The sequence below is a fragment of the Sphaerodactylus townsendi genome, linkage group LG14, assembly GCF_021028975.2.
Source record: "Sphaerodactylus townsendi isolate TG3544 linkage group LG14, MPM_Stown_v2.3, whole genome shotgun sequence".
Classification (NCBI taxonomy): Eukaryota; Metazoa; Chordata; class Lepidosauria; order Squamata; family Sphaerodactylidae; genus Sphaerodactylus; species Sphaerodactylus townsendi.
The window spans coordinates 11,589,117-11,601,949 of record NC_059438.1 but is presented as its reverse complement, the minus strand read 5'-3'; the positions used below and the strand labels follow the sequence as shown (position 1 = coordinate 11,601,949).

Here is a 12,833-nt window from a genome sequence, read left to right as displayed (position 1 = left end):
CAGGAATTTGAATTGATACCCCCCTTTCTCTCTTGTGAGGATCTCAAGGTGATTTACAAACTCCTTCCCTTCCTCTCCCCACAACACACACTTTGCGAGGTAGGAGGGGCTGGGAGAGTTCTGAGAGAACTGTGACTGGCCCTAGGTCACCCATCAGACTTCACGTGTAGGAGCAGAGAAATAAATCCAGTTTGCCGGATAAGAGCCCACTGCCACTCATGTGGAAGAGTGAGGATCAAACCCAGTTTTCCACATTAGAGTCCACCTGCTTTTAACCACTACACCACACTTGCTCTCATATTCTTTTCTGGACAATGAATGATTCATTTTTTAAAAACATCTGGGAAGTCCTTGCCCCTATTCAGCATTACTGTAGAAACTGACTTACGAGTAGGACTGTTTTGAACTGAAAATGTTTGCAGAAGAGGTTGAGCAAAGTATGCATTAACACATTCTAATGTGTTTTGCACGCTGAATAAATTAAGCGTATTTCATAGGTTAAATGGCATTTGCCTTTTCCTTTCAAGCTCTTTGTTTTTGTACTTCTGGATTGCAATTAGCTCTTTGTTTATTTATTTTATTATTTTTACAATAATTTTTCAAAGCCTGAAACCTTTACCGGGCAAAACAGCCATGAAAAGAAAATTGTAAGAATGCCTGTGCTTTTAAAGGATAATAATTATTTTTTTTTAAAAAAAAAAAAATCTGGGACAGCAAATTTGACATCGAAGAGAGAAGAAAATACTTAAAATTGCAGGGCAAAAATCAACTATTTTTCTTGGCAGCCAGACTGCATCTAAATGTTCCTAGTCACTTCTAAGAGAAGACAGGTTAATTTTAGTTGCAAACTTTCACAGTAAATATATTCCCTGCGCAACAATTTTGGGTGCAATTTAGGTTTCATATTTCCACAATAAGCCCGAATCACTCCCTGCTTTTGTAAAAGGTGTGCATATCAGGAGTAATTCAGAGTCAGTGTGGTTGAACCAGTGTGATGTGGTGAGTAACAGCAGTGGACTCCAATCCAAAGAGTGGGGTTTAATTCCCTCCTCCTCCTCCTCCTCCTCCTCCTCCTCCTCCTCCTGCTGCTGCTGCTAAGGTGTGTTCAGGTCCAGTCTTACAGGACAGAACAGGCTGCAGACAAGAGCATAGTCAGAAGACTGTCCAGTGGGTCAAGGCAGGCAAAGGTATAGTCATGGGTCAGTTCCTCAGACCACGGCACAGGAGATCAGATAACAGGCTGGAGATCAGCAGTGGACCAGGCACACAGAGGCAATACGTAACACATTTATTGTTCCCAGGCAGAAGCAATCTCACAGCGAGGCTTATATAGAGAGCTTTTCCCAAGGGGTTGGGATTCTGCAAGGAGTTAATCCTCATCAGATGTGGACACTTCTATCTTCCCATATGTTGCTGCAATACGAGCACTCCTCCTTTGCTTCTGCAGCAGCTGCCTCTGCTTCTGCCTCCAATGCACAGGTGACTCATCATTGGGTTCCCTTGAAGTATCTGCAGGCTCCTCCACCTGCACATGATCAGCTAGGGAAGGGCTGGGAGTTGGCTCTGCTGCCTGGTCTTCCTCAGGAGCAGCCAGCTCTGTTGTATTGTCAGGTTCTGCCAGAGTCCTCTGTATCCTGATAAGTACCCAGGGGATGCCTCATGACAGGGTCTGGCTCATGGCAGGACTCCTAGAATGGAAACTGTAGTTATAGATGGGAAAGCTTTGCCAAGCTGACTTGCAGTTTTATTCTTTCACCATCTTCTCTTAGTGTATTCTGGCCAGTGTAGTTCCCAGAATGCCTGTAACTGACAAAGGGCGGGTGGGTGGCTAAGACTATTCCACTTTGAGTCTAAAATTACCTAACTGCATCGTTGTTTTCGAGCCAGGGAGAAATGACTCACATGGGCCACAGATTACAAGAAGCATATTAACTGGTTTCATGACCACTCAGAAATCAAATGTTTGGGAAATGTTCACCCCCAGGCATTGGAGTTTTTTTCATTTTCTCCCAAACGCCTATGTATATTTATTCTTTTTGCCTTGTGCAAACCACAGAAGGGCGTTGTTACTAAAGCACGGCTTCCATCACATTGATAGTGCTGTTGGCATTGATGGGGGGAAGAATTAGGACTAATAAAAGGAAACACTTCTTCACGCAACGTGTGATTGGTGTTTGGAATATGCTGCCACAGGAGGTGGTGATGGCCGCTAACCTGGATAGCTTTAAAAGGGGCTTGGACAGATTTATGGAGGAGAAGTCGATCTATGGCTACCAATCTTGATCCTCCTTAATCTCAGATTGCAAATGCCTTAACAGACCAGGTGCTCGGGAGCAACAGCTGCAGAAGGCCATTGCTTTCACATACTGCATGTGAGCTCCCAAAGGCACCTGGTGGGCCACTGCGAGTAGCAGAGAGCTGGACTAGATGGACTCTGGTCTGATCCAGCTGGCTTGTTCTTATGTTCTTCTTATGTTCTTATTTGTTTCCATTTTTAAATGTTTGCATAGGTTCAGCATGGGGCTGAGGCCCCATGTTTCAAGACCTTATGAGATAAGACAGGAACAGGTCTTGGTCTCTGTTTAAAACAAGCTCGTAAAACTTATTACTCATCAAATGCAGTCTTCCCCCTGCGTATGGCTTTGAACATGAGTATGATTAATATCCTACAGTGGATCCAATTCTTTGTTTTTTTATTTTTTATTTCTTAGATTTCTTTTGCAGCCAAACCAGGCCTGGAAAGTCTTGTTGTCACAAGTTGGCCAGTCAAGTTTTAAATATGTACTTCAGGAAAGATAGATAAGACATTTTCGGGATGGGGGGGAGCCATGACGTCCTTCCTTCTCAGCTTGAAAGAAGAACAAGAGGCAATAACTGATAGTTATGGACTCAACTTCAGGCTATTTTGAAATCTGATTTCGCATGAGAGTTGCCACGTACCTCTTAGCAATTGGTGCGAGGGCGTGGGTGGTGTAGGGGGCTTACCAGCTGTAATCTGAGGCCTCAGTGTGTTGACATAACTTCCGGAAGTGATGATGATGTCACTTCTGGAAGTTAAATGGACTATACCCAAACTGCAGAGGTCAAATCAACTCAAAGTCTCTCAATGGGAAGCAGAAAAGTCTTCCAAGTGGCTAAGAGTCTTGTATTTATGTCTGCATAGCTATGGAGATACCGTGTTTCCCCGAATATAAGACAGTGTCTTATATTAATTTTTGCTCCCAAAGATGCGCTATTTCTTATTTTCAGGGGATGTCTTATTTTTCTGTGTTCTGTTCGTCGGGCATTCTTCCAAACAAAAACTTTGCTATGTCTTACTTTCGGGGGATGCCTTATATTTCGCACTTCAGCAAAACCTCTACTATGTCTTATTTTTTGGGGATGTCTTATATTCGGGGAAACAGGGTAGCTCATCAAAAAAATTTTTTTAAAGGAAAACTATATATTGCTGGAATGAAAATTTTTTGGCTGAGATAATTGATGATTTTAAATAAGTTCATTTGGTTAGTTGTTTTATTGTGTTTCGTGCTTTAACTTCATGATTAATGTATATTCCAATAAAAGCTATGTATGTATGCATGCATGCATGCATGCATGCATGCAGTGGTGGGATCCAAAAATTTTAATAACAGATTCCAATGGTGGTGGGATTCGAACAGTGGCGCCGCCGCACACACACACCTCCAGTCTCTATTGGGCAGGGAGGTTGCTTTAGTAACCCCTTCTTGGCACTCAGAAAAAATTAGTAACCACTTCTAGAGGTGAGAACTAGTTGGATCCCACATATGTGTGTATGTGTGTATACTGCTGGCATCAGCAGGACCAGCTGAGTACAACTATGCACTTTTGGGGATTAAAAAGTGCCCAGGATCGGAGCCTGCAGAGCAAACATCCTGGGGCCACCTTCAGCAAACGACAGCAGGCAGAATCCCTTCACCAGCACACAAAACGTCGAGCACAAACTGAGCGTGAAACTGACCAGAAAGCAAAATGTTCGGGCAGGAAACATGATGCCTTTGCTGTCTGGAAAACGCACCAGAAGCCTCATCTTTTTAAGACATCCCCTGGATGTCTTATTTTGGGTGTGGGGACTGAAAAGAGGCAGTCGTCTCTTAGTGTTTTTTTTGTGCTGTGCAGAATGGATTATACTTTCAAATATGTGTCCTTTCCAAGCCATGCTAAGTTTGCAAGAGCATGCTATTCTATTGCACTTTATGACTGGTAAGCCACCCCCTCCCCCCCGCAGACCATCTGAACAGCACTGGGAGAGAGGGTACAACATGACAGGTCTCCCACCCCCAGAGTGGTCCTGGCAACCCTATTTCAGATGCAGAAAATTCCAGAAGAGTCTAATAGTGTCTTTCTAAAAAAAAATCTTGTCCAGTAATCAAAACATGCCATAGAAATTGGTGGCACGTGAACTTCAAAAACATTTGGGGACAAATGGATTATTTCCTTGGCGAGTTTTGTCAAAATCACATAGCTCAAATATCTGTTTGACGTCCTTTGTAACCTGCATTAGGTTTGGGTTTTATCAGAAACATTTATTTCTCTCAGATTGTATGAAAATGTAATTTCACACCCCAAGGCAATAACTAATTTTTTTTTGTAAGGGATGGTGTGTTGTGAGGGACCGCTTTTAATCTCCCAAAGGCTGAATTCCAAGCTTGCTATCGTTTGCAAAAGCCGGCGCGAGCGGCGAATGAACAGATATGAAAAGTTCTTTCCCTTTGTTTTCTCAGGTGCTGTTTCTCGCATTTGCAGAAGACTTAGAATGCGTCCCTGGATTCCAACAAAAGGTTTTTCATATCCAGCACCTGTCTGAATTCATGGCGGACCAGCCGATTCTGAATGGTAAGAATCTTATTTTCCATATGTCTTTTTTTTAACCTATCCCTATCACATTTTGAATATGTCGGAGGATTCACTAACCCACGTGGTTTGTACTTTGTTCCATGGTATTTTTGAAAAAAAAACCCCTCTTCCTAATCCTATATTTATACAGACTGACCTTTTCTGTGTTTTGACATTTTTTATGCTTATTGAAAATCGTCTTCACTTTGGTCTATGTTGAGCTGAATATTTACAAAGAAATTGAGAATAATCCCATGTCCTTTTCCCCTCATGGGTTAGTCCTTGAGTGTTGGTCTTTCAGTGAGTGGCCACGGTGGAGCATTTTTCCATTGTCTCTTGAAATATTGGTTTGTACTGGACTCAGGAACGTGATCCAAGAGTTTGCAGTCTTTTCAGAAGACTTTTGATCAGCGTTGGGAGACTCAAGTGACCGAATGTTCACTTCTGTGGGGAGCATGGAGGAACCGGATAGCCAAATTCCATTTCCCGCGAACAGCTGTCCAATAAAAATGTTGGCTCAGGTTGAAGATGCTTTTGGGAACGGGGCCACAACTGAGTTGAGGCCAAATGGACCATAAAGCCTTCACTGCGCTCTGCCCTTGATTTGTTCTATCCTCTGCACCGAGGAGACAGAACTGGAAAGTACATATTGGTACTATAAGTTGCTTTTCATGTTTGTGGATTCATTAGTCATTGATAAATCTAGGATGAGACTGGGACCAGGAGTCATGGGTTCAAGGTGAAGGAAAAGAGATTCCACCTAAACATCAGGAGAAAAGTCCTGACAGTAAGGACTGTTTGACAGTGGAATGCAGTACCTCGGAGTGTGGTGGAGTCTCCTTCTGTGGAGGTTTTTCAAGAGAGACTGAATGACCATCTGTCAGGAGTGCTTTGACTGTGTGTTCCTGCATTGCAGGCGGTTGGACTTGATGGCCCTTGGGGTCTCTTCCTGCTCTATGATTCTATGATAAAGGGTTTAGGTGTCTGCATTATGGCTTCAGAGTTTAATGTTTCTCATGTGGCATGACCAGAGCCTGGTGCTTCCGGATGCAGGTAATTTCAGAGTGGAGGGAAGGCCTCACTCTCTAGATGCGATGTTAGCTCCATTATTCCTGGATGCTTCAGTACCTCGGCTTCAGGAAACTTTGCCGTGTGGGCTTCGGGCCCAGATTTCAACTTGCTTTGGTTGTGATGGAAGTGTGCAGCTCTTAATTTAATTGCCTGCTGTTTTGAAGTCTGTGAAGCCAGTCTCCTAGCTCAGCCATGTGCGGTTGCTAGGGAATGAAGGGCCCTCGCTGCGACCTCTTAGCTATCTGGTTTTCACATGTCTTTGTTGGGTCAAAAGGCTCAGAGAAGAGCTGCTCCAGCCTTCTCGGTTTCCAAGTCAGTGCATCATATACATAATGCCGCGGTGCCTGGGTTCGTGTCCTCCCAACGTTGCTGTTGATCAGTAGGCCCGGTTCTGTTTATCACGGGGGCGCTTGACTTCCCAAAAGTTTGCATCCCAAAGGAAGCCTAAATCTTCTCTGTTTTGTTCAACAATTACTGGTGACTTCTTTGGTATGAGACTGAGCCCTGTCTGGCATGTTACATTCTTCCCTCCATTGTAGGCTTGCCAACTCTGGGTTGGGGAATTCCTGGAGATTTGGGGGGGGGAGTTTGGGAAGGAGAGTGACTTCTATGGGTTATAGTGCCATACAGGGAGCTGCCATTTCCTCCAGAGGAACCGAGCTCTGTAGTCTAAAGATCAGTTGGAATTCTGGGAGATCTGCCGTCTCCCAGTGAAGTTGGCAGCTTAATTCTGTCATAAATCCCTCACTATGTTTAGGTGCGCTTATGACTATCTGATCATTTTAAATCTTGTGTATCAAACCTGTGTTGGGGAAACCCAGTGGCCATAATATGCATAATGTTCCAAAGTATACTCTGGTGCATAAAGAAGATAGCTTAGGTTTTGGAAATCTTGCATTCCCAGTATAATTCTGTATCGGGCCGGTCCTAAAATAATGCCAGTTAAAGCTATAGCCAGAAGGGGATGCGTCGTTCTGTTCCGCTTCCAAGCTTGCAAATGTGACCAGAACTGATAACTCTATTGGAATGTGTAGGCAATTGACACATTTCTCTGTTCTTCTGCCGAATCACTGGGATGGTAAGAAGCTTATGGTGCTTACAATGGTTGGGCATTCATTGATATGATAAACCTCTATCCGGATGGTATCATTCCACATCGGATTGCCAGGCACCTGGCAGGCGGCTGGGGATTGGGACATAAGAAAGTGCTGTCAGTGCAATTGCATTATGCCACTTCCAGGGGAAACTCAGAAGTGATTTCAAAGTGCTCTAGAAATCAATGGAAACTCTATGGTTTTACCATAGAGTTTCCGCCAATTCCTGGAGACACCTGGCATCATTTCCAGGTTTCCCTTTGAAGTGACATAACACCAACAAGCCAATGATATTTTTTCTCCTCCCTCCCCCCTCCCCACCTGTCAAGGGGTGACAAGGGTGGGGATACTGAAAACAGGGAATCCCAAGCTGGAAGTGGGAACATGGCACCCTTAGTTTGAGTTGCGTGATGGAAGGCACAACAGTAAATACTTGCTTACAGAAAACTAGCTTGTCAGAAAAGCTAGATTAAAGCTCTTTCCCCAATATGTAGTTACTTGGGTGCATCAACTTTTTTTGAAGAAGCAGTCATTCCTGTGAGCATAGCTCAAACCTACGTTCACCATCACAGTGACTACCTTTACTTCGTTCTCTTTTCTATTGTAGTTTAATTGTGTTCCTGTGGTATGTGCTTAAAAGAAATGTCCAAGTTGCTTTAGATGTCTGTGGATAATTGAGTGGATGGAAGGTAGTGTGGTATGACCTGATCTTGGAAGGTAAGAAGGGTTAGTACTAGGAAGGGAGACCACCAAGAAAGGGTTTGCAGAGGAAGATGATGACAAACCACCTCTGCTTTTCACTTGCCCCGAAAGCCCGTTTCAAGATGGCTGAAAAGCAAGAGTGCAAACAGAGGCAAACTCTATGCTGGGGATCATTAGAAAAGGAATTGATAATAAAACTGCAAAGATTGTCATGCCCTTATATAAAGCAGTGGTGCGACTGCACTTGGAGTACTGTGTCCAGTTCTGGTTGCCGCATCTCAAAAAGGATATTGAGGAGATAGAAAAAGTGCAAAGAAGGGCAACAAGGATGATTGAGGGACTGGAGCACCTTCCTTATGAGGAGAGGCTGCAGCGTTTGGGACTCTTTAGTTTAGAGAGGAGACGTCGGAGGGGGGATATGATTGAAGCCTATAAAATTATGCATGGGGGAGAAAATGTTGACAGAGAGAAATTATTCTCTCTTTCTCACAATACTAGAACCAGGGGGCATTCATTGAAAATGCTGGGGGGAAGAATTAGGACTAATAAAAGGAAACACTTCTTCACGCAACATGTGATTGGTGTTTGGAATATGCTGCCACAGGAGGTGGTGATGGCCACTAACCTGGATAGCTTTAAAAGGGGCTTGGACAGATTTATGGAGGAGAAGTCGATTTATGGCTACCAATCTTGATCCTCTTTGATCTCAGATTGCAAATGCCTTAACAGTCCAGGTGCTCGGGAGCAACAGCCGCAGAAGGCCATTGCTTTCACATCTTGCATGTGAGCTCCCAAAGGCACCTGGAGGGCCACTGCGAGTAGCAGAGAGCTGGACTAGATGGACTCTGGTCTGATCCAGCTGGCTTGTTCTTATTTTCTCAGAGAAAGAGAGAGAGAGCGCGCGCACAGAATAGAAAGAAGACAGAGAGAAAACCAAATTTTTAAATCTTAAATAGAATGGCCAGTTTGGCCATATTGCTGAACATTTTTTTAAAAAAATCTCAAGTGGTAAGCAACGGTTATATGTTTAAAAGAAATCATGTTGGAGAAAGGACCCTTTCCCGCCTCTGTGGCTGGCTACTTCAAACCACTGCTCTTTCCTTGTATGGTTGGGGCCGGATGTCGTGCTGATTTTCTTCTCTCTCTGTTCAGCGGCACAGAAAGGACAAGCTGTTTCAGCCACATTTGAGTGCACGATCTGTGATGACCCAGCAAATTGTGCTGGTCTGAAACTGACAGAATAATTAAGATACAATTATTAATATTAGTGCAGAGAGAGCGAAAGAAAGGCAGAAGTCTGATGTTCTTTGTCTCTGGGCAATCTAAGAAAATGAGGCCATTCTAATCAACAGGGAGACCAAATTGCCTCGAGACATAATGTACAACAGGAGTGTATCGTCAGCACACACAGTTCTGGATAATTTAATCAGATCAGAATGGTGTAGGTCCCAATTCGGGTTGTTCGTAGGGTGCCCCCTCATTTGGTATTTCTGCTGCAGTGTGTCAGCCAGGCGTGTCACCCTGCCAGGGGAAAAAAAGAGCAATTAAAATTTAGATATATCTATAGTGCTGTGGAGCTTCCGGGCTGTAAGGACAGTTCTAGTAGTATTCTCTCCTGATGTTGCTTCAGCATCTAGACTGGCATCTCTGAGAGGATCGTCTCTGAAGATGAGATCCTCTGAAGATGCCAGCCACAGATGCAGGCAAAACGTCAGGAGAGAATACTGCTAGAACACGGCCATACAGCCCGGAAACCACACAGCACCCAAGTGATTCCGGCCGTGAAAGCCTTCGACAATACTTTGTATACATCGCTTCTAAGTATTGCTGAAATTAAGTGTTGTCAGAATGATACCAGTGATGACTGGCATCCCCTGAAGACAGTGGTAGGATTCAGCCAGTTCGCACCACTTCGGCAGAACCGGTTGTTAAAATGGTGCTTGGTAAACAACCAGTTGTTAAATTATTTGAATCCCACCACCGGAACCGGTTGTTAAATTATTTGAATTTCAGAACTGCCTGAAGAGATTTATTTTGGGGAGAGGGGAAGAGTGATTGAAAAAGGGGTGTCAAGTTGTTTGATTCTTACAGTGCTCCCTGATTGATTTGGATGTGTGAGTTAAAATTTCATCCAGTCGCAGCTGACTTAGTGACCTCAACAAGGTGCTTTCAAGAACAAGTGAGCTCCACGCAGCAAGCAGGAGATGATTTGCAGAAAAAAGTCCACATTATAGTGACTCCAAAAAAGAGAAAAGACTCATAAGAACATAAGAACATAAGAACTAGCCTGCTGGATCAGACCAGAGTCCATCTAGTCCAGCATTCTCCTACTCGCAGTGGCCCACCAGGTGCCTTTGGGAGCTCACATGCAGGATGTGAAAGCAATGGCCTTCTGCTGCTGCTGCTCCTGAGCACCTGGTCTGCTAAGGCATTTGCAATCTGAGATCAAGGAGGATCAGATTGGTAGCCATAGATTGACTTCTCCTCCATAAATCTGTCCAAGCCCTTTTTAAAGCCATCCAGGTTAGTGGCCATCACCACCTCCTGTGGCAGCATATTCCAAACACCAAACACCAAACTCGAGGTGAAATAAGGCATCCTGAAAATGTCTTTGGGGGAAAATTGTGCAGAGTTCCTCCCTGAGACACCTTTTCCCCCCCTTCTCAAAACATTTTATTTGTGCTGTGCAGAATGGACCTATGAGATCAGAGGGCAAAAGGGAAGTTTGATGTTTCAGTTATGAAGGACTGCAAGTGAGAACGTGCCATTGGTCTCCATATCCTGAAGAAAAAAATTTCTGGGTGTTTCTGGTTGGTCATTGTGGGAAAAGGGAAGTTGGACAGAAGGGGAGTTTGGTCTAATCCAGGGGTGGGGAACCTGCGGCTCTCCAGATGTTCAGGAACTACAATTCCCATCAGCCCCTACCAGCATGGCCAATTGGCCATGCTGACAGAGGCTGATGGGAATTGTAGTTCCTGAACATCTGGAGAGCCGCAGGTTCCCTACCCCTGGTCTAATCCATTCAGGCTTTTCTTATCTTACTTCCTTGGAATGAGACCAGTGCCATCTCATGAACTGAAATCGCAAAAATCAAAGGAGAGCTTTCAGTACGGGTGACTTGTGCAAGACGCAGTTAGTGGGTCGAGGTTCTCGCAAGAGCTGGTCCTACTAATTTATTTATGATTCTATTTATAGGCTGCCCTTCCCTATCATGGATGGCTGACAATATTAGATACACACTTAAAACAGATCAATGTTAATCAATGTGCTAGGGTGCCATGATAACCAGTAACTAACCAAGGGGAATCAATTCAAGAGGCAAGGGAGGGATAAGGGAAGGGGAAAGAGGGGGATAGAAGGGGAACGGGAGACTAGCCATGTTGGACATTATGACTGCCTTCAACCAGAGACCTTGCAAAATAAAAGAACAACTTAGGATCAACTATTCTGCATTGGTTAGACCTCACTTGGAATACTGTGTATAGTTCTGGGAAGCATAATTCAAGAAGGATATTGACAAGCTGGAACTGGTCCAGAGGAGGGCAACCAAGTTAAGATCTGGAATCCATGCCTTATGAGGAGATGCTCAGGGAGCTGGGGATGTTTAGTTTGGTGAAGAGACGGTTAAGAGGTGGCATGATAGCCATATTTAGGTATTTGAAGGGATGTCATGTTGGAGAGGGAGCAAGCTTGCTTTCTGCTGCTCCGGAGAGTAGGACCAGGAGTCATGGGTTCAAGGTGAAGGAAAAGAGATTCCACCTAAACATCCGGAAAATTTTCCTGACAATAAGCGCTGTTCGACTACCTCGAAATGTGGTGGAATCTCCTTCTTTTGAGGTTTTTACAAAGGCTGGATGGCCATCTGTCAGGAGTGCTTTGATTGCAGGAGTTGGACTTTATGGCCCTTGGCGTCTCCTCCAACTCTATGATTCTATGAACTGTTTCACAAACATGGTTGGTTATTTCTGAGCATTAACTGCACATTGTTTCATCAGGAACAATCATGACCTACTCAGGGTTGCAAACTTGGGACTGGGAAATTCCCAGATATTGTGGGTGGAGCCTGAAGAGGGAGAAGTCTGGCAGAAGAGAGAACTCAGCTGGGGTGTGGTACCACACCATCCACCCTCAAAAGCTGCTATTTCAACCCGGGGAACTGATCCCTATAGTCTGGAATTCAACCATTATTGGCAACCCAAGGTCTGTTTCATAAAAGGGCGTTATTAGAATCCAGAAAGACTCTTTTTTCTATTTGAACTCATTGGAGAACCTGATCCACTCCAGTCGAAAGATGGTTCAGTGCGGAGGAATCCTAGGCTGAATACCTTTCCACAGAATCTTCAGTATATTTTATTGACTCTTTGAGCACACCGAGTGTTTTATTTTAATATCACCGTTACTCAAGAACAGTGTGATTTACCAGTCATATCTGCGTGTGGCGCAAGTATGCAAGTTAATAGAGCAAATATGTGGAGACGGTGTATTGCTGATTGCTTGTGCGGTCTTCAATAAACCAACTACTTCTTGTTCTCGACAGAGGAGCAAAGGAAACCATAATATTTTCCCTGTGTGGAGTTGTCCCCCCCACCCCATCTTTTTCTTCCACTCCTAAACTTTTTAAAATTTAAGCAGGAATGTGCTGCCCATTTCATGACCAGTGTGTTTCCTCCAAGTAATTAAGGATAGTTAAAGTTGCCTTTTATGTATGTGCTAGTTAGCTGTAAATGTTGTTATGTTCATTATACCCAAACTTATGAGGGGGAGAGAGAAGGAAGAAGCTGCTGCAAAGACAGGCAATATCTCTTTATTTGCGAAATGTTTCAAAGCTGTAAAAAAGGAAGTTGTTTTACACTTTCAGCAAACTTTTGAAACTGCTTTCCACTGAGACATAAAATTAAGGGACATCGGATACTTGAGGCTGGGCTGGGGGGGGGGGGGAAGGGAGAGAAGATTGTAAAAGAAACACGTCAGCTGCTAATGCATGCAATCTGTTTATCAGAATATATCCGCTAATCTATCCACATATACCAGCTAATCTATTGGAAGTGTGGAAGGATATCAGGGGGGAAATGGAAAAAGTGTTGACAGCTGGGGTTGTCAATGCTGTGTGGA

The 12,833-nt window shown here is 44.1% G+C and overlaps 1 protein-coding gene across 1 annotated transcript in view; it reads left to right on the top strand.

Moving 5' to 3' along the window:
- CDH13 (cadherin 13) overlaps positions 1-12,833 on the top strand; it is a 714,654-nt gene that overhangs the window by 143,237 nt on the left and 558,584 nt on the right. Inside the window, exon 2 of the mRNA XM_048515605.1 lies at positions 4,740-4,854. Within this exon, the coding sequence (XP_048371562.1) occupies positions 4,830-4,854 (25 nt within the window). The 5' untranslated portion in view covers positions 4,740-4,829. The remainder of the gene's footprint in view (positions 1-4,739; positions 4,855-12,833) is intronic.